Below are 20,909 nucleotides of genomic sequence, written 5' to 3'. Positions count from 1 at the left end.
CAGGAAACAGATCGGTAAGCCTCCTCCCCTCAGAGCACTTGAGCGTAAGGAACAGATGTGTAACGAAGTGGCGCACAGGCCCCACATCACAGAGACGTGAAAGAATGCTAAGGAAAGTACGGGGGAATTATTTGAGGGGCATATGGGACTGTTTTGACTTGCATTTTTCACAGGATATTTTATTTGCACATTTTGTATTATATATGCCTCGTTTAGCACCAGAATCTAAGAGAGAGAATATTAGCCCCATTTTACAGAGGAAAATAGAAACAGAAAAGGCAAGCTTGGCCTAGTGGAGCAGACCTGGGACCCAGGAGTGTGGCTCCAAGGCCAGGACCATCGGCCCTGCAGAGCAGCCACCATCAAGTGAGCTGTCTTGCTTTCCGTCACGTCCTCCTGAGAGGGGTTGGTGCGAACAGCGGTGCAGCCTTTCATGTCACTCAAGAGGCTCTGCCATGGGATAGGGTCGCCGCCCTAGCGTCAGGGCCTGTTCGCAGGGCCAGGTCTAGGGATGGCCCCATTGTTCAGACACCAGCGTCTGAACTACTGAGGAGTATCCTCTCCCAGAGACTGGAATATTGCTGTCTGTCTCCCCAGGGCAGCTCCTTTGTGACCAGATGTTTGCTTGGTGCTCTTGTTCCAGGACAGGACAGGACTTTCTCTGTCCCACATCCTCCTCCTTGCCATGGCCTCAGCAAGGTGACCGCAGTCAACGATTGTGGGAGCTGAGCTAACAGACCAAGTTTTGGCTTTATTGAGACTCTTGGTCTGATGGGCCTAGATTTCCTCAGTCACCCACTGCTTTTTAAATAAAAAATATAATAAGACAATAAAAGTTGTGAAGTTTGAAAAAAATTGTTAAAGCTAAAAAATCACCTATACTATGCAGATGTTAAAAAGAATGAGATAGATCTATACAGAGAGGGAACAATTTCCAAAACATATCGAGATATATAAATGTGCTTGTGAATACCCAGTTTCTCTCTGAAGATACACACAAGAAACTGGACACAGCAGTTCCCTCTGGGGAGCATACATACATATTTTTTTCCATATTGTGCATATTATTACTTTGTATATATGCTTTAAAAAACAATATTCCTGAAACATTTCCCCCCTTATTAGATAGCCTCCCTTGATTTTGTGTGTTCGCGTCCGTCGTGTTCTAGTATTGTTATGGGGATGTGCTATAATTAACCAACCCCTATTGCTTCGCGTTTAAACTTCATTTTATGGGATAAGTTTGCAGTGCACAATGTAGCACATACTTCTAATGTGGGCTAGAGGCCTCACAGCACGTTGGCAGATCAAAGCGGGTATGCATATGCTCTTAAACTTCTTTCCATTTTGCTTCTTAGGCGGGTCCCTTCAGCAAGGTCATCTTGCCCAGGGGTGTGCATTTTACTTGTTTCCCGTAGGCTTTTTTTTTTTTTTTAATTTTTGCTTTTTCTCCCCAAAGCCCCCTGGTACATAGTTCTACATTTTTAGTTGTGTGTCCTTCTAGTTGTGGCATGTGGGACGCCGCCTCAGCATGGCTTGAGGAGTGGTACCATGTCCACGCTCAGGATCTGAACCAGCGAAACCCTGGGCTGCTGAAGCAGAGCGCACGAACTTAACCACTCGGCCACAGGGCCGGCCCTTCCCTTAGAGTCCAGGTTGTTTCCAGGTTCTTGGAGACCATCTCTGCAGCCACCTCTATTTTTTTTTTTTTTTTTTTGAGGAAGATTAGCCCTGAGCTAACATCTGCTGCCAATCCTTCTCTTTTTGCTGAGGAAGACTGGCCCTGAGCTAACATCCATGCCATCTTCCTCTACTTTATATGTGGGACACCTGCCACAGCATGGCGTGCCAAGCGGTGCCATGTCTGCACCCAGGATCCAAACAGGCGAACCCCGGGCCGCCAAGAAGCGGAACATGCGAACTTAACCGTTGTGCCACCAGGTGGGCCCCAGCCACCTGTACTTCTAACACCCCTCTCTACTGCTTGTTTCTGACCAGAAGATTCTGATTGAGCCCACTGAAATGAGCCTGAGTGAGGCCTTGAGGTGCTTAAAGTTTCAGTCTCAGATAAACAACATTTTAAGCACTATGAAATGAATGTACGAATGTAGTGGTCACGGGTGTACAATCTTTGGGGGGGGGCAGTGAGCAATATCAGTATTAAACGTGCACTGACTCAGCACAAGATCTGTATATACACTAAGACACTTTTAGTGGTGGTCTGAAAGTGAAACCAACACAAGAGACTCCAGTGATGCTCACTCCATCAATTACAGGAAATCCCCTCCACGTTGTCTTCTGTAGTCGTTAAAAATGACCATACAGATTCATTAACCATTTTGGTTCACAGATCCTGTTAAGAATCTGATAAATGGCTGTGTATCTCCAAGACGAAAATGCATATATGTACAATATTGTGCTATTTCTGAAGTTGATCCATGGTGGATCACAAGTAAAAACTTGTTGATACGGATCTTTACTGGCATGGAATAGTGCCCACATATCCAGATTACAGAGCACGATACTGAAGGGATGGTCGCAGTGTTCCCTCTGCCTGGGGCCTTCACATGGCTGGCTCCTGACCCGATCTCCAGCACACCTCACCTCCCAGGGCCCTCCCAGCCAAGCCTCTCGGCAGGCCCCGCCCTCCTCCCTCACCAAGGCCTCCAGCACGCTGTCTGCTCTTTCCCTCAGCAACACCTTGGTGATGACAAGTTTGTTCACCGGCTTACGGATCTCTGCCCCCACAGCCTGGGGGCTCAGGAGAGCAGAGCTTAGGTATGACTTGTTCGTCATCGAGTCCACATGCCACATCCAGCCCGCCTTTTCGCGAACCAAGAGTGGTCTTTACAGGTGAACATTCACAAGCAACTCATGACAGGAAAGACTAACTTGAAACCCCCAAATCATTCCATTCTTCTCATTAGTACAGCTGTAATTTAAAAACTGTACTCGATTATAACAGTTTGAATTCCACCAACAAGGACCATTATAGACGTTTTCCTCTTTGGTTATATAAGTAACTACATAACATTCTCGACTTTGCCTCTTGGCCCGCAGGCCACAATATTTGCTCACTGGCCCTTCGTGGAAGAAGTTTGCCAACCCCTGGTCCAGAGCGATACCTGGCATACAGGAGGCAATCCATAAGCGTTAGATGGAAACCCTTCCTAACAAGAAAAAAAGAAATGTATCTCAACTACAGGGGCATCTATTTGCACAAGGAAAATAGGGAGGCAGAGCCAGGATGAAAGTGGTCACCTCAACAGGGTCAGACTGCGGGGGCGTCCACAGCCCGCGTTTCTCCCACGTGCGCCGCGCCTGCTCTTTCCCACCATCGGCGCGCGTTCACGTCACCATCCTGGAAGCTCCGGGGCTGCACCTTCCAGGATGGCGCGGCGCTCGCAGGCACGGAACCGCGCGAACCGCAAAGGGGCGCGGCCCGAGGCCGGCGGAGGAGGGGTCCGCCACCCCAAGTCTTCCTTCCCAAAGCGCAGGTCGAGCTAAAGAAAGCGAGCGGGCCGACCTGCCCAAGCTCAGTAAGCCCGCTGCCATCCCCGCCAAGCCCGTCGGGCTAGCCCGGGAGCCTCCCGGACGCACCTCACCTCGTAGTCCCCTCACCGCAGCCGCGCGAGGAGGAAACACAGGCCCGACCCGGGCAGGAACTGCCCTGGCCCCTGGTCCCGCGGAGACAGCGGCGGGCAGAGCCCTCGGGCCTGGAAGACACAGGCTGGGAAGCCGCCCCCGCCGTGGCTAACGGCTGTTCTCGGGCGTCGCGCGACAGCGCCCAACCCGCGCATGCGCAGTAAAGCCCCGGCGCGTGCTTGTCCCTGGTCCCTCCGACGCGCCTGGCCTCGCGCGGCTTCTTACCGCCCTCCTCTTGCCCTCACTTCCGGGGTTTCCCGGAGACGGCCGTAAGTGGCGGGCGGAAGCTGCCCGCGAGGCCGGCCGTAAACGGCTCTCTCGCGCCATTTCCGGCCGGCTTCCGCAGACGGCGCTGGTGGGCGATCGTGAGGCGCCAGAGAACGTTCCCCACGGCCGGAGCCATGGAGATGCCGCTGCCGCCCGACGGTGAGGCCCAGCCCGGGCCCGGGGACCGTTTCTCTCTCCTCGGAATCCCTTGTTGGCCCGTCCCGCCTCCTGGGGTCCCCGGGCCTAGGAGGGGGCGGGGCTCGGCCTCCCGGATTCGCCTGCGGCCTCTCCCGCGGGTCCCGCGTCCCCGGCGTGTGTGTGGCCCCTATCGGGACCCGTACTAGGGCGGCCTCTCCCGGGCCCACCCCTAGGGACCCTGGCATGGCGGACGCGGGCTGGGGCACCAGGGCCGCCAGATTGGGCCGGTCCTCGCTGATGCCCCGCGTGGCCTTTTCTCCGTTCTCCAGACCAGGAGCTGCGAAATGTCATCGACAAGCTGGCCCAGTTCGTGGCTCGCAATGGGCCCGAGTTTGAGAAGATGACGATGGAGAAGCAGAAGGACAACCCGAAATTCTCGTTTCTGTTTGGAGGCGAGTTCTACAGTTACTACAAGTGCAAGCTGGCGCTGGAGCAGCAGCAGCGTGAGTTCTCTCTAGCTCTCAGGCCGCCTCCTAAGCGATTCCTTTCTGATTCCAGTTCGGGCTCTGCCGCAAACTGTCTTCTTTTGGGTCGCACGCTCTTTCTCTGTGCAAATGGGGCAGCTCGGCCTTCGTGATCTCTGCCGCTGTTCCCAGGGCCCTGCAGCGAGCAGCTGCTGGTCCCAGTGTAATGAAGAACGAGGTTATTGATCCTTCTTCTGGGCTCCAAATCAGAGATTCCTCTTTTGTTTTTCAGACATGATGGTTGAGGTCAGCAGAAGTAGAATGACTGCTTCAGTGTTTTCCAGAGAGAAAGTGATAGAAACCGACCTGGGACCCTCGGGACAGGCACTGTCCAGCCCCCTTTGTGGGGTCTCTGTGGGTCGAGCAAGGTTTATGTGCATTTGAGATGCTTCCAGTCCAGATTTAAAAGAATTGTTTCTCTGGATTTTAGTATTTGGCAGATGTTTATCCATATTCACTGAGTTGGGCATCAGACTTCTGCCCTTGCCTTCAAAAAGCTTAAGATGGGGTTAGGAATCACACCTGGCCTTTAAATAATAAATAAATAGTCACCAGATGGTAAGGTTCCCGAGAGCAGAGCCCACATCTGTCTTGTTCACTAGCAAACCCCTAGCTTTTAGATGTGTTTGACTGGACGAGTAGGGGATTGCCAAATAAATGGGCACTGAAAGGTGAATGCTTCCTTGACTACAAGCTCCTTGAGGCCAACCACACCTTGTTTGGATCACTGTTGTGCCTTACTACTTGGCACATAGTAGATGTTGAATCAAGAGTTTGTAAGACACAGCAAAGGTGCAGTAGCTGGAACGAGCACAGTGTGTTTAGGTACCCATGAGAGGAGCCATGAGAGGCCCAGCATGGCTGGAGCATAGAACGTGTGTAGAGAACGGAAGGGTTTAACTACAAGGGCTGAATGCTAGGGGGAAGTTTGGGTTTTCTCCCTCAGTCCAGGGGTTCTCCTGGTGCCTGTTTTAGCTTTGAGGTGGGGGTGGGAAGGTCTGCTGCCTGAAACTGTAGGCAAGATATTATATGCACTTACGTGTTTCCAGAACAGCCATTCCGTAGCCCCAGCACATCAACTTTAAAACCCTTGCTGATGGCACTAGGAAGCCACAAGAGAATCTGAAACAAGGGAGAGGTGGGTCATGTTCGTGTGGCCACCGTGAAGGACAGGCTGGAGGGAGCATGAACACAGGCCAGCAGGTGAAGGAGCAGTTCGTAGTGAGGTCTGAATTAGGGCAGTGAGTTGAGTCAGAGGAGTGGGCATGGGCCAGGTGGGGTTAAGGAGTAGAATCTGTGAACTGAGGCACCAGTTGGATATTGATGAGGGTGACATAACCAGGTTGGGGAGGACAGTGCTTTGGCTCGAGTGACCATGAGGCCAGAGCTGCTCCCCCTGCGAGGGGACCCCTCTCCCACCCTGGAGGGTCAGAAATCGGGGGCTGCTTGGGACTTGGTGTGACAACTGAGAAAAGATGGGGTGCTTCTAGCAGGGGAAGATTGTGGCTCAGGAAATGCTTTCTACAGGTAACGATGTCTCGGGTGGCATAAAGAATGTGTCAGAGTTAGCTGGATGGAAACTGAGGAAAGTGTTCAGGCAGAGGAAAGGGCTTTAGGAGGGGCTGGGGAGGGGAGGGGACAAAAGCTTGGGGAGGCTGAAACCCAGAGAAGGAGGGGTTCTTGGAGTGGCTAGAAGTGCAGGTGCAGAGTGGAGAGGGCTGGCTTGCCAAGTACTTAGGAATTCTCCCCGAAGTTGTGGGGGAGCTCTTAAAGGGTTTCTGGACTGTGTTCTGGAGTAGGATTAGCCACTGTGTGAACTGCCCTTCACTCAGGTAGTTGGAGAAGACTGACTCCCAGAACTGTTTTAGAATGGCACTTTACAACCTCTGGTGAAGGACTAGTTTTTGTTTTCTAAAATTTCCAGTCTGTTATGTAAAGTGCATTTTTGCAAAGTACAGTGAAAATGTGAACTGTGAACTTCACGTGCTAACGAAATTGCTACAAAAGTGCCAAAACACTCCACCCTTTCTGTACTCATCTAGTCTTGGTATCACCCGGAGCTGGTCCTCAGACCACACTTGGAGCAGCGGCCCTATGGACAGTCCCGGTGGTGTGGTGGTTAAGATTTGGCACTGTCACCACCACAGCCTGGGTCCGTTTCCCAGTCAGGGACCCCCACCACCCGTCTGCCGGTTGCCATACTGTGAAGGCTGTGTGTTGCTGTGATGCTGAAAGCTATGCCACTGGGATTTCAAGTACAAGTAGGGCCCCCCATGGTGAACAGGTTTCAGCATAGCTTCCAGACTAAGACCAGGAAGAAGGACCTGGCCACCCATCTCCCAAAAATGGGCCACAAAAACCCTCTTGAGTAGCAGCGGAGCATATCTGATTTAGCACCGGAAGGCAAGAGGGTGGCGCACAGTCTGGCCAGGGTTCTGCTCTGCTGGCCATAGGGGCACTAGGAGTAGGAATTGACTCAGCACTAACAGCCAACTACAGTTGCCTTGTAGAGGAGAGGTGAAGGGGGTAGGACTGGATGCAGGGAGACTAGTTCTGAGGGTGATGCAGGTGACAGCAGAGTTATGGTGGTGACAGTTGAAGTGCGAGCCAGGAGGCTGACTTGACAGCATGGGGCAACTTATTAGCATGACGTGCAAGGAAGAGAGAAGTGCGTGGATCTTCTAGGCCCCTGGATTGGGTCTGTGGGCATAGCTGTGCCAGCCATGGAGATAAGGAGGGGATCTGTCCTGGGGGGGTGGAGCCTGGGGCCAGAGGAGATGCGTGCGTGTGTGAGGTGCCTGTGGAAAGCCTGTGGGCTGTTTGGTTTGTAATCAGATCCAAAGCTTGAGGAATTCTGGATGAAGATGATGGATTTAGGAATTGTAGAGTGCAGATCAGAGCTGCAGCCGCAGGAGCATGTCACACCCCCTGGGGCCTTGCACAGAGAAGAGGACTTACTGCCTCAGCCCTTAATACTGGCTCCTTTGCAGACAGAGAAGGAAGAAGGGGCCAAGGGGCCAGCCACACAGGCTAAGTGAGACAAGGACCTGAGACAGGGCCACCGGCTGAGTAAGGGTGTCCAAAACAGCCTTGGGAGTAGGGGTAGGTGGGCAGAGCCAGACTCCCGTGAGTTGTGATACGGGGAAGATGAAGAACCGAAGATGAATCTTGGCTGTGAAATTGTCGAGAGCTGATGTCCTCCTGCTGTGGGGCTGCAGACTCATGGGCTCGCTGGCCGGCCAGCCAGGGGTCCAGTGGCTTTGATGTCTTGAAAGTGAAGAATAGATTGGGGGACAGAGGCAAAGGTTAGAGATAGCTGCCGAGGAGGCTGCGGGACGAGAGATACGCTCGCAGAGGGTCTGTTTGTCCAGCAGTGGCCCTTGTGTGGGTCCAGCACCAGTTCAGGCCTGGGGAGGGGTGGACAGGGTGGAGGGGGTGGGCTTGGTCTGAGCCAGAAGGATAGTGGGCAAGGCTGGCTAATGGGCTAGAGAGTGGCGAGGTGACAGTTCTGAGGGTCTTCAAGGAAAAGACAGACAGGAAAGTGGAAGGCAGTGGGTGGGAACACAGAAAGGGGGCAGGGCCTTTTCACGTTGAGGGCAGCGTGGGCATAGAGGGCGGACCAGGAGGGGTGGGCTCAGAGAGGGATGGGGAAGGGCCGGGGTGGCCACAGCACAGCACAGAGGTCCTCTTGTGGGTGGTGAGTGTAGGCAGAGGGAGCCCCTGTGACTTGGAGCTGCCTCAGAGGCAGCTGGTCGGGGACATCTGGACTCTGGCTACCTCCTCATGGGGGCCATCTTTCCTCCTCTCCCATCAGTCATCTGTAAGCAGCAGGCCCCAGAACTGGAGACGACCTCGGCCTTGCCACCCCTGCCACAGCCCCCGCTGGCCCCTGCTGCGTCCATGCCGCCAGCCCAAGGCGCCCCGTCCATGGACGAGCTCATCCAGCAGAGCCAGTGGAACCTGCAGCAGCAGGAGCAGCACCTGCTGGCCCTCAGACAGGTATGGGGCCAGCTCTGCTTCACCCCCTTGGCCCTCAGGTGGCTACCTGGGGCTCATCCCATGCCTGGCTTTTTGCATCTGTACGTCGGGACTAGTAATAGCTGTCAGGAGGGCTCATTAGCACGTGTCAGTGCTGAGGACGGGGCTGCCCTATTGCCCGGGGCTCAGTGCGCGTCAGCCGCTGTCACACAGTGCTGCTACCACCCGTGGTGTGTTTAGCTCGACCTCTGACACCCGATGCTGAGGTTGCTTCTCATTCCAGTGAAGTCATCGCACAAGCTCTTGGCCTGTCATGCTGCGGTGGACACCTACAAGTGGGACTGCTCGTAGAAATTGTGTGGCAGAGGCTGCCAGGTGGCCTCTGGTACCGTTGGCACCAGCTCCTGCTAGCTAGGTCACCCAAGCTTTCGTTGGGAAGGACCCTTTTGTCCTGATGCTTCACAGTCTGGTACTTCGGCCAAATACAAGTGAATTGCCAGGAAAATGTGATGGATAATAAGGCATCCAAAACCCCGGCCCCAGTTTTATTACTAGATTCCAGATGTAAGATTACTGTCACATTGCTGAAAACCAAACATTCCAGAACATTCACGCCAGTTTCCGTATGGAGCGCATCACAGACTGGGCTGTCCAGCCCCGGCCAGCCGTGAGCTGACTGCCTGTCCCACAGCAGTGCTGGAGCTCAGCCATGTCTCGGTTGGCCAATCTAATGGGCGAAAACCTCGCATTTTAGCAATCCCTAATTGCTATTGAGGTGGCTCTCCTGTCACTTGACTAGTGACCATTTGTATGTCTGTTCACACCTATCACTCGTTTTTTCTTTTTTTGTTGAATTGATTTAAAAAGTTCCTTGTTCCTCTGGGTCTTAATCTTTCTGCCTGTCACCTTGGGGGCAGACATCACCTTTCACTATGTCTCCTCTTGCTTTATCCTCCGCCCGCTCTGCCCGCCGTGGCTGTGTCTGTCCCAGATGTGTGTCTGGGGGGCTGTAGGTGTGCAGGACGGGGCCTCCTGGTACTAGGGGTGGGGCACTGATGGGCCAGGCTGGGAGGTCCCTCCTCACGCAGTCTCGGGCCCGCCTGGCCTCCCAGGAGCAGGTGACAGCAGCCGTGGCCCACGCAGTGGAGCAGCAGATGCAAAAGCTCCTGGAGGAGACCCAGCTGGACATGAATGAGTTTGACAACCTGCTGCAGCCCATCATTGACACATGCACCAAAGATGCCATCTCGGTGAGGCCAGGTGGGGATGAGGTCGGGGGGTTCTCCCAGAACCTGGTGCTCCTGATGAGGTGGGAGCCTGCCACACCTGTCGGGGCCAGGACTGCTCTAGGAGCGCCCTGTCTGCCTGTTCCCTTCCCTCTTGAGCCTATCTGAGAGGGAGAAGGAAAGCAGGGAGAGGCCAAAGCAAGCAGCCAAGCCCTCAGGGTGCGCCCTGACCTTCCAGGGCGCCTGCACACTCTCTGGCCTGGGGGAGCCCAGCCCTGCTCACTGTCTGCCTGGCTGTTGCAGGCCGGGAAGAACTGGATGTTCAGCAACGCCAAGTCCCCGCCACACTGCGAGCTGATGGCAGGCCACCTCCGGAACCGCATCACGGCTGATGGGGCACACTTCGAGCTGCGACTGCACCTCATCTATCTCATCAATGACGTCCTGCACCACTGGTGAGGGCCCGCCAGGCTCTGGCTTCCCTCCTGCGCCTCTGGCCCTCTCTGGGGCCACTGCTCTGCACTCGGCAGCTTGGCCTGGCCTGGGACTGGGGTCACTTGTCCAAAGACCCTGAGGGAGGGTCAGTCTGAGTCACGAGCCCTGCTTCTGGAGGACACCCCATCCCCCAGGCCTCGCCGCCTGTCCCAGACCCCTCACCTCACCTGGGGCACTGTCCCCTGGCTCCTTGCTCTCCTTGGGGCAGCTTGTGGGTGTCTTTCAGCCTCTCTGCGGGGGGCTGCCAACTCCCCTTCGCTGATCTACATGCACGCACACAAATGCCTGTCATTTGACTGCTCTGCTTCAAGGTCCCTCCCACGAGGTCCCCTTTGCTGATCCTCTGTCCCACCCTGTAGAGACTACCAGCCCCCGCACACAGCCCTCCCTAAGGCCAATCTGGCGTTTACTTCTGCGCAGTCTCTCTGGCCTTATGACAAAGGGAACTTAGGCAACCAGGTGGGAGGGACGGGCAGGAGCGTACGTCGTCGTGAGGCTAGTGTGCAGGAGGCGGGACTGGCTGCTACGTTTGGCTTTGAGCTTGGCCAGGCTGAAGGGGCCGGTGAGTAGGTGCGCTGCTAAGCCCAGCCCTGGCTGCAGGCCCTGTCTTATCCCATCTTCTGCCGCACGTGCAGCCTGGGTCCCCACCCCTCCCTGTTTCCTGTGCCACACAGCCGCTCCCTGCATCATCATCCCCTCGTTTCTCTGCTGTCGGAAACCAGCACCCTCTCGGAACCTTCTCTGCCCTCCTGCTTCCACCACCTGCTCCGCTGACTCCAGGGCAGCTCTGCAGAGACAGCCCTGTTTCTGGCCGTTCTCCAGCCGTGCTCTTCTTGAGCTCTGCTCTGTCCAGCAGCCCCATGCTGCCCGCCCTGTCCTCCCGCCTGGACTGCCCTCCCTCCCCTGACCGGCTTCCTGGTCCCAGGCCCTCTTTCCTCTCTCTGAGGTCCCTCTGGTGAGCTCGGCACTGGGAGGAGGTAGAGCCGCTTGACGGCTGCCCCGTGGCTTCCCCTGGGAGGCAGCAGATGTGCCATCTGGGCTCTGCCACCGCCACACTGGGGGCCCCGTGCCACCTCGTTGCACAGCCCCAGGGGCCTCCACACCCAGTTATGCATAGAGTACCCCCAAGAGGATGTGGGGCAGGCGGTCTCACCCACCGAGCATCAGGTCCCTGGATGCCTGGGGTACCCACATGTTCCCTCTGCCTCCTGAAGGATGGTGCCCAAGCCCAGGTTTCCCTATGTGTTGTGGTTGACAGTACTGAGCAAGGTGGTGGGGACAAGGCCCTGAGCCCACAGCAGCTCTGGCCCACCCTTTGTGGACAGCCTGGGTTCTTAGAGGTGCCATGGCTGTCCATCCACGCCACCCTGGGAGGGAACTGACGAGGAGACTAGGATGACAGACTTAGCCCTGAAGGTCCCCAGGCTGTGTTCTTTCCCTCCTCTCACTGCTGTCCATCTGCCACTCGGGCCCAGGTGCCACACAGGTCTTAGGGGGAGCTCAGCCCTCATCCTGGCCGGGTTGGGGGCCCATTTCCCAAGAAGGCAGAGGCTGCTGTGGCTGGAGCCGCAATGGTAACGGGCGCGTGGCCGGGTCCCGCCCCAGGGCCCTGACGCGCGGAAGGTCTCTCCCTCACAGCCAGCGCAAGCAGGCCAGGGAGCTGCTGGCCGCCCTGCAGAAGGTCGTGGTGCCCATCTACTGCACCAGCTTCTTGGCTGTAGAGGAGGACAAGCAGCAGAAGATTGCCCGGGTATGTGGGGCAGCCAGGGCCGGGGAGAGGGGTGGGCTGGGGCGCTTGTTCCCCCTGACCTGGCCTCCCCCCTGTGCAGCTTCTGCAGCTCTGGGAGAAGAATGGCTATTTTGACGACTCCATCATCCAGCAGTTACAGAGCCCAGCCCTGGGGCTTGGCCAGTACCAGGTGAGTGCCACCTGCCCAGAGTGTGTGGCAGCTGCCGCCACAGCATGTTCCCAGAAGTCAGGGGTCTCTGTCCCCCGCTGGGCTGGGAGCTGCTGGCGGTGGGTAGCAATATCCGAGCCCGGGTGGCATTTTCCCAGCTGGGCTCCCAGGGGACCTCTGGGATGGTGATGAGTGGAGGCAGGCTGGGCTCTGAGTCCACAGTACCCGGTAGCCTCTCCTAGGTGAGTGGTCAGGTTTCTTTCCTGGTGCCCTCGTGAGCAGGCTGCCCAATTCAGGCCCTGCTCTCAGCAGGTTCTTCGGCCCGTCGGCTGTGGCTTTGCAGGCCTGCTTCCCCACGATGGAGGCAGGAGGGACCCCACGCAGTCTAGGCCGCCTCGGTTGTCCTGTGGTGCACAGTCAGTGTTCCCTGTGTGCAGGTCTGCCTTCTCTCAGGCGCGTCTGCTCAGAGGACGGGGCACACGGTGGGGAGGGGCGGGCTGCCGTTGGTCACCTGTGCTGTGACCCATTCACAGCTGCTGGAGTAACAAGCCCAGCTCGCACCCCTGTTCTCCATCGGGCCAGAAGCTCTCTCCTTGCAAAGGTCTGATTGAATGCCAGGAGCTCTCTGTTGACCGGTTCCTCTGCTGTGGTCCTAAATGCCACCTCCCAACAGGCGAGAAGCTGCCATGCTCAGAAAGGCAAATGACGAAAGTGCATCTCGTGCTTTATCTGAATTTCACCCATTTTTTTTGTTGTTAAATAAAAGTGGGTGCCGCCACACCACAGTGACATAAACTCCTTTTTTCCCTTTGGTCCACAATAGCTGCTCGTGTTTACTGAGCTCCCTCCCATTAGTCCCTTTTGTGTGTTATATCACTGAGTTCTCTCTGAAATCCTCCAAGGCATGTCCCCTTATACAGGTGAGGAAATTGAGGCTCAGCGAGGTTGTAATTTGCTCAAAACCACACCCCGTGAGCATGTTCCAGAAAGTTCGTCAGTGATGTGTTTTTTATATCTGTGTGGCCGTCCAGGTCATTGCTTATTCCTGTTACTGAGAAATTCTAAACTGCACTGACGTCTTTGGCTAGATTCGGACGCTCTGTGGTAGTCAAGAAGGTCTGACTATTTTATGTAACAGTTGCCTACCTGCTCCAGGCCCCTGGGCCTTGCTGCCTGTGGCAGCGCCCCTACTTCCTGGGTGCTTTCCAGGCGTCTGTCCCTGTGCTGCTCCAGAAGGTGTGGGACCCAAGGCTCACATCCTGAGTGCCAGTTGCTCTTCTCTCTCTGCCAGGCAACGCTCATCAACGAGTACTCCTCGGTGGTCCAGCCGGTGCAGCTGGCCTTCCAGCAGCAGATCCAAACCCTCAAGACGCAGCACGAGGAGTTTGTCAATAGCCTGGCCCAGCAGCAACAGCAACAGCAGCAGCAGCAGCAGCAGATCCAGATGCCACAAATGGAAGCAGAAGTCAAGGCCACACCACCACCACCTGCCCCGCCCCCAGCACCCACGCCTGCCCCAGCCATCCCGCCAACCACCCAGCCGGGTATGCAGCTCCCTCAGTACCCTCCCCGAAGTAGCCTCCTCCCCCAGAGACGGGCTCTGGTTCTGTAGTCCCAGGCCCAGTCCTGGGGCCAGACCCTAAGCTGTGGAAGGCACCAGGGCAGGCGGTTTTATAGGTAAATGTAACGAGACCCTTAGAGCTCAGACAGTTCGCTCCCATACAAAGTGTTCGAGAGCACAGATAGAGGGGAAGGCTGCCCAAGGCGTTCCTCAAGACTAGGGTAACCTTTACACCAGGTGACAAGGACACGCAAAGAAGCAAAGATGTAATCTGGTGTCACCTCTGAACAAAGATGCGGGAATACTGAACAAAATCTTACCAAATGGAACGCAGGCAGGTATTTTAAGAATGCATCACGACCAAACGGGACGTGTCCCAGGAATGTGTAAGGATGGTTTACCACTAGAAAAGCTGATGAAATACATATCAGATGGAGAGAAGGGATGTTTCAACTAGATACAGAAAGGTATTTAATAAAACTGAGTGTTGATAAAGAGTCTTCAGCAAACTCAAGTCAACAAAGCAGAGTAAGATGCTGCTTATAAAAGTTTGCGAGGAGGGGGTGTGTGCCGTGTGAGGTAGTCCTCCTCTTCCCGCTGCCTTCCTGGAGGCCATCACAGTTTTCAGTGGGGTCGTGAAGCAGGGAGTCATGTGGAAATAAAGCCCAGCCCTGGCTGGCCCGGGGTGGTTGCTGAAGATTGCGTCAGGCGGTGCCCCACTGCCAGGGGGCTGCTCACTGCCTTTCCTTCCTGGCTCTAGATGACAGCAAGCCCCCCATCCAGATGCCGGGCTCCTCTGAGTACGACGCCTCAGGAGGGGTTCAGGACCCTGCCACCACTGGCCCCCGTGGCCCCGGGCCTCACGACCAGATTCCACCTAACAAGCCCCCGTGGTTTGACCAGCCTCACCCCGTTGCTCCTTGGGGCCAACAGCAGGTATTTCTTCAAACTTGTGGCAGAGGCAGGTGGGGTGTGCTAGGGCTTAAGGGGTGGCAGGCGGGTGGGCGGAGTCCTGTGCAAGTTGGTGGGCTTTTAGCAGCTCCCTGGGAAACTTCAGCTTCTGCAGCGGGCTCCAGGCTGGGAGAGAGTGGGAGAGCGCCATCTTCTGGAGGTGTGGGAACGGGGCAGAGCAAGAAAGGCAGCTGTGTCCCACCCTGGCGCTTTGATTATCTGGCCTTCTCAGTAATAACGTAGGTCCCCTTTTCCTGTGAGTGCTGGGAAATTTCACATGGTCAAGTTCAGCCAGGTCTTCTGTTTCGTTTCCCTTTGGGATTGGTCTGATGAGCAAAGTGTCAGCCTCTTGTCACCCTGGAAGGAACTCAGTGCTTTCATAAGGAAGGGGAGTCAGAAATGTGAGGCTGGTGGCATTATTTGGGGCCAAGATGCTGCTCACTCCCCAGTTCCTTGGGATTGGAAACTTCTAGACCACAGCACAGCTCATCTGATCCAGCATAGTAGGGCTGGGAGGCACCTGCAGCTTGCTCTCCAGCCACTGGATCTGCTTGGACAGAGCCTTGTGTCCAGCCCCGGACTTTCCCAGGCATCTGCGTTCTCCTCCACAGGGCAGGGTGGACATGGCCCTCCCAGGTGACCATGAGGGGAGGGACGTCAGGATGGAAAGACATCTCTGGGCCAACAAGTAGGGGTCGTGGCTTTGAGTCCCCCCACTCTCCCCTCAGCTTCAGGGCACGAGGTTTAACTTTATGAAAGATAGGACGTCCCCTTAAAGACAGCTCCCGCCTCAGCGCTGGCTGTGAGCTGGTATGGTGTGGGGCGTTCTGGGGGTGCTTTCTGATGCAGGAGCAGTTCCCATCCCCATTTTCTGGGGTCCCTCGTGTGTCCTGGCCCAGTCCTTGGGGACTAGAAAGTCAGACTCTTGGCAATGGGGCCCCCTCACTGAAGGTCTGCCCTGGGGCAACAGTCCAGTCGGAAACCGCAGCCTGGCAGTGCACTTGGCCTGGCCTGCCCACGTGGTGTCTTACAGAGTTTGAAATAGTTGCCTTATTTAAAATGTGGCTTTCTGGCTTCTCTTGAAAGACCTGAGAGTGTGGTGACCTGGGCCAGCCTCTGTGGTAGCTGTCAGCAGAGCTAACCAGCCGTGGCCTAGAGGCGAGCCCTCTGCTCGGTCTCACGGGTGCTCCCAGCCAGGCCCTGAGTTTGGGCCACAATCCTGAAGGCTGTAAGTCTTGAGAGTGGCTGGTGAGATCCAGAACTTACGTTGTCTTCAACCTACAGAAAGACTTTTCCTGGTGTGGGCCCAGGAGGAGACCGTGAGACAAGGATTTGAGCGCGAGTGGTTTATGTGGGAGGTGACCTCAGGAGACAGCACAGGGGAGGGGAAGTGAGAGTGGCCAGCAAAGGGGGTGTCGTCAGGGTTGGGGTCCGCCATGGCCCCTGGGGCTCAGCAGCTCCGTGCATCCTGGAAGCCGTGGAGGTGCGCCTCTGCGCCATCCACTGAGGGCTCTGGGGCAGGGCTGTTTAGGTCCCTGGCACTTGGGACCTCCCCATCCTGCATGCTGGCACAGAGGAAGCCCTCAGCTGAGATGTGGGTGCAGCAGCTGGGACTCCAGTCGTCTGCGTGGACACGAGGGCCCCATGATGTACCAGCCCTCATAGCATCCCCTGCACGTGTCAGAGTGAACGAGGCACCATGATGTGCTCAGGGCAGCGCCCAGCTGGACCGGTCAGCCTCCAGGGCCCGGCCTCAGGAGGGGCTCACCTCTGCTCTTTGCCTTGCAGCCTCCTGAGCAGCCCCCTTACCCGCACCACCAGGGCGGGCCGCCCCACTGCCCACCCTGGAACAACAGCCACGAGGGCATGTGGGGTGAGCAGCGTGGGGACCCCGGCTGGAACGGCCAGCGCGACGCACCTTGGAACAGCCAGCCCGACCCCAACTGGAACAGCCAGTTTGAGGGCCCCTGGAACAGCCAGCACGAGCAGCCGCCCTGGGGCGGGGGCCAGCGAGAGCCGCCCTTCCGCATGCAGCGGCCGCCGCACTTCCGCGGGCCCTTCCCGCCCCACCAGCAGCACCCACAGTTCAACCAGCCGCCGCACCCCCACAACTTCAACCGCTTCCCCCCCCGCTTCATGCAGGACGACTTCCCCCCGCGGCACCCCTTCGAGCGACCCCCCTACCCCCACCGCTTCGACTACCCCCAGGGGGACTTCCCTGCTGGTGAGTGCGCGGGCACCCCTTCCCGCTCACACTTGTCACCTTGGAGACCGCTGCTGAGCCCTGGCACTGCCCGCCCACCACGTCCTGGCAGGCCTGAGACGGGTTTCTGTTTTGCAGAGATGGGACCCCCTCACCACCACCCTGGCCACCGCATGCCTCATCCTGGGATCAACGAGCACCCGCCCTGGGGTGGGCCCCAGCACCCTGACTTCGGCCCTCCTCCCCACGGCTTCAATGGGCAGCCCCCCCACATGCGGCGGCAGGGCCCTCCCCACATCAACCACGATGACCCCAGCTTGGTCCCCAACGTGCCCTACTTTGACCTGCCTGCCGGGCTGATGGCCCCCCTCGTGAAGGTAACGTCACCGTGGTGAGCGCCGCACTCAGCAGCACGCTGTGCCGGCCCCTCCGTCTCTGCAGGAGAGGCTCATGGGGAGAACCTGTTTCCAGCAGCTGTGGAATGCCACTTCCCCTCGTCTCCCACTCTGCAGTGACCTTGGCCAGCTAGCCAGGGAGGAGGCGCCTGAGCCAGCCTCCCCGCAGGCGCCGTCTCTGAGGCGGCAGTGAGCCAGGGCCACATCCCCTCTGCTCCCCCATCCCTCCCTCCTGGTGCTGCAAGTTCTATAGCCTGAGGAGCTGTCAGGCTCTGCGTGAGGTGGGGGTCTTCTGGGTGCTGGCCCTTGGAAGCCACCCTGTCCAGGGGCTGACAGTGGAGGGGCCTCTCAGAAGGGGCAGCCTCTGAGCCGCGCCTGCAGGGGAGGCAGGGGTCTCTACACAGCATCTGCACAGCTGGGTGAGCGAGGCTTGGGGGGGCGGGAGCTGCCCCAGAGATGAGATGAGAAGAGAGTGGGCCTGGTCTCTGGGGGCCATGCCAGCCCTGCTGGTCACTGCCACTTCCCGTCCCCTCTGGGACACCATCAGACTGGAAGTTGAGAAGGGTCACACCAGGGCAGCACGGAGGCAGAGGGGCCAGCGGGGCTGCTTCCAGGGTGGGCAGTAGAGTAGAGTAGGGGCATGGCAGGGTGAGCTGGTTCCTGGAGAAGGGGCCTCCTGGGTTGGGCTGAGGCTGCTCTGACCAGGGGAGAGGCCAGCAGGGGAGATAACGGGGCCCTGGGTCGAGTCGGGCACATAGAGCAGCTGTCTGCAGGCAGGGCACCGGGGATCCTGAGTGTCTGTGAATAAACCAAGGGGTCCTTCTGTCACCTAAGCTTGAGGCCAGGTCTTCGTGTGCGTTTTCTGGAGAGAGAACTCTGTGGCTTTTATCTGCCTCAAAGGAGCTCTCAACCACCCCGTGTAGGAACCGAATCACGGTGTGGCTGAGCTCTGTGAGAGGGTGGGATTTCCCAGCAAGGGCAGGGTGAGGAGCTCTAACACCCAACCTCCAACCCCCAACCAAGGTCCTGTGTGCCCCCCAGGCCCGCAGCCCCCGGGGTGGGCCCAAGGGGGGTTCACGCAAGGCAAGGGTGACAGCTGTTCTCTCTGCTGCAGCTGGAAGACCATGAGTACAAGCCTTTGGACCCTAAAGACATCCGCCTCCCGCCCCCCATGCCGCCCAGTGAGAGGCTGCTGGCAGCCGTGGAGGCCTTCTATAGCCCTCCTTCCCACGACAGGCCCAGGAACAGGTACGGGGCGCAGGGGCGCTGGGCCGTGGGCTGCTGACTGACGGAGGGCCGGCCTCTGTCCTCCTCCCGGCCTGTCTTCCCCAAGTTTGCTTCACGAGGAAGACTTAACAGCCAGGCCCTCTGCTCGGGGTGGTGTGGGCTCAGGTGAGGAAGCACGGCGGTCTCCGGGAGAAACCCCAGTTCCATTCTCCCGACATGTGTTGCCCATATATAGTGGCCCTTGAAGAAGGGCTTTCCTAGTCGGGACACGTCGGAACAAGGACTCATCTCAGACAGGGCATGTTTCCGAAGCAGCTGGCTGCCGGACACACCAGGCTTGGTCACGGGTCCCTCCCCGGAGACCCTCCTCCAAACCCCTCACCACCAATCCAGCTAAAATTGCCTCTTGTCTGGTGCCGAGCCACAGGCCTGCCCATCTGTGAGTCAGAGCTCCTTGCCCCCAGCTACCAGGCCCACAGGTCCTGAGACCCTCAGCTATTTCCTAAAACAGCAGTGTGGAAAAGGCCTGGAAGCCGGGTGGAGCCAGTCTCACATCCCAGCCTCTGCTTCCTCGCCTGAGAAAGAGCAGCGCCATGGGTGACTGCCTCGTGCTTTCTGTGGGGGCCCGTGCTCAGGGCCTGAGTGAACGAGGAGGGGCAGGCTATGCTCAGGAGGGCTTGTCGGGTGGGGTCTGTTCCTGACCACCTTTTCACAAGGTCCCTGCCAGAGGGAGGCACACGTAGTCACTCGAGGAATGCCTGTCTTACAGCGAAGGCTGGGAGCAGAACGGCCTTTACGAGTTCTTCCGAGCAAAGATGCGGGCCCGGCGGAGGAAAGGCCAGGAGAAGAGGAACAGGTGAGGGCCCCGTGCTGCACCGGCCCCTCCCCGACCGTCGGGTGGAGGTCAGCGTCCCTCCCTGGCTGTGTCTGCTCAGGAATCAGCTAAGGGGGTCCCTGCCTTTGCCGACCAGACACTGTCAAGTCACGCCCCAAAGGGCAAAGGGCGGTCAGTTCTGGCCTCTGCCTGGATCCTGGGTCTGGCACTGTGTGATAAAGGCGAGCGAGCCGCTCAGAGCTGCTTCCCACAAGGTCTGAGTTAAAACTTAAAGCACCAGCATGAGCGTGCAGTTTGCCAAGTCTGTATTCAGCCAGCTATTTAGGGACGCATACCCTGGTGTGAATGGCGAGTCTGCACGGGGCCATGCACACCTGGGGTCTCCCAGAAACCCGGGGCGGGGGCGGGGGCGGCTCCTCTCGGCTCAGCTCACCAGGCCTCTCCCTGCAGCGGACCCTCGAGGTCTCGGAGCAGATCCAAAAGCCGAGGGCGCTCTTCCTCCCGCTCCAACTCGAGGTCCTCCAAGTCATCTGGCTCCTACTCACGGTCAAGGTCGCGCTCCTGCTCCCGCTCCTACTCCCGCTCGCGCTCCAGGTAGGCAGGGCACTGCCCCTTGGGGATTCGAGGCCTGTGGCCACCCCGCCACCCCTGAGGCCACCCCGCCGTGCTCTCCCCTTGCCCCGCAGGAGCCGCAGCCGATCACGCTCCTCGAGAAGCCGCTCCCGTTCTCGCTCCCGCTCCCGCTCCAAGTCGTACTCCCCAGGGAGGAGACGCCGGTCGAGGTCCAGGAGCCCCACCCCGCCGTAAGATTTCTGTCTTAACTGTCGAATGACCCACTGGTAGCGCTGGAGCCCTCTGATGCTTTGCTGTGAATGTTGAAACGTGTCATTAGACGACATGCTCATGGTGGCCCATGCTGGGGCAGCACCTCAGGGACCCCAAGCACTAGCGCAGTGACAGTGGCACCTCGTCTCACACTGCGTTCTTACCTTCTTACAGTCACGTTGTAAAGCCTGAGGCGGGGGCTGGGCTCTGTGTTCCTAACCATCTTAGGGGGTCGGTGTGACCTGCCCTTGCTGCTCAGTGTGGGCAGGGGCATCATCTTAGGGAGCCCCCTTCCCTGGCTGGCGAAGAGGATAAAGAAGAACGGTAGAGACTCGAAATGTGTGTGTGCCTGTCCATCTTCCACTGGCGAACATTCACATAAGCTACACGCTGTAATCCTCTAACGTTCATTCCAATAAATGTGTCTGCTCTTTTGTAAAAGACGTAACCTGTCTTAATTTTAGTTCCTCGGCTGGTCTGGGTTCTAATTCAGCACCTCCTATACCTGACTCCAGGCTCGGGGAAGAGAACAAAGGACATCAGATGCTGGTGAAAATGGGTAAGGTTCCTGGGAAGACAGCGCCCGCTCTGGGCTTTGGGGGTTGGGCAGCGATGGAGGCAGAGGAGTTCCTCTCACTGCCGGACTCCACGCAGGGCGAGCCTGCAGCGGGTGCTGCGCGCTCTTCTTACCATGGCAGTTTCACGTTTGTAACCTGCACGTCTGCATGGTGTTCAGCTCCC

The 20,909-nt window shown here is 57.5% G+C and overlaps 2 protein-coding genes across 10 annotated transcripts in view; one reads left to right on the top strand and one right to left on the bottom strand.

The window, feature by feature from the left end:
* The first annotated feature begins 3,350 nt into the window (after positions 1 to 3,350).
* The window catches only part of CHERP (calcium homeostasis endoplasmic reticulum protein), a 19,001-nt gene continuing 1,442 nt past the window's right edge, over positions 3,351 to 20,909 (top strand). Inside the window, exons 1-16 of one of the 2 annotated variants that reach the window (XM_070586482.1) lie at positions 3,351 to 4,071; positions 4,380 to 4,553; positions 8,389 to 8,573; positions 9,665 to 9,802; positions 10,082 to 10,233; positions 11,912 to 12,023; positions 12,103 to 12,192; positions 13,463 to 13,715; positions 14,493 to 14,668; positions 16,472 to 16,907; positions 17,025 to 17,263; positions 18,396 to 18,529; positions 19,278 to 19,364; positions 19,794 to 19,937; positions 20,030 to 20,146; positions 20,633 to 20,727. In XM_070586482.1, the coding sequence (XP_070442583.1) occupies positions 4,047 to 4,071; positions 4,380 to 4,553; positions 8,389 to 8,573; positions 9,665 to 9,802; positions 10,082 to 10,233; positions 11,912 to 12,023; positions 12,103 to 12,192; positions 13,463 to 13,715; positions 14,493 to 14,668; positions 16,472 to 16,907; positions 17,025 to 17,263; positions 18,396 to 18,529; positions 19,278 to 19,364; positions 19,794 to 19,937; positions 20,030 to 20,146; positions 20,633 to 20,727 (2,557 nt within the window). In that variant the 5' untranslated portion in view covers positions 3,351 to 4,046. Of the gene's footprint in view, positions 4,072 to 4,379; positions 4,554 to 8,388; positions 8,574 to 9,664; positions 9,803 to 10,081; positions 10,234 to 11,878; positions 12,024 to 12,102; positions 12,193 to 13,462; positions 13,716 to 14,492; positions 14,669 to 16,471; positions 16,908 to 17,024; positions 17,264 to 18,395; positions 18,530 to 19,277; positions 19,365 to 19,793; positions 19,938 to 20,029; positions 20,147 to 20,632; positions 20,728 to 20,909 lie in introns of both variants that reach the window. The other variant, XM_070586483.1, reaches the window with a different exon arrangement.
* Positions 19,632 to 20,909, bottom strand: part of C20H19orf44 (chromosome 20 C19orf44 homolog) — a 16,978-nt gene continuing 15,700 nt past the window's right edge. For all 8 annotated transcript variants that reach the window (XM_070586493.1, XM_070586491.1, XM_070586495.1 and 5 more), the window contains one exon: positions 19,632 to 20,209. In XM_070586493.1, coding sequence (XP_070442594.1) covers positions 20,161 to 20,209 — 49 coding nt within the window. In that variant the 3' untranslated portion in view covers positions 19,632 to 20,160. The remainder of the gene's footprint in view (positions 20,210 to 20,909) is intronic.

This window comes from Equus przewalskii, chromosome 20, assembly GCF_037783145.1.
Source record: "Equus przewalskii isolate Varuska chromosome 20, EquPr2, whole genome shotgun sequence".
Taxonomy (NCBI): domain Eukaryota; kingdom Metazoa; phylum Chordata; class Mammalia; order Perissodactyla; family Equidae; genus Equus; species Equus przewalskii.
Note: the sequence above shows the minus strand (reverse complement) of the source record. Positions and strands in the feature narration are given on the sequence as shown.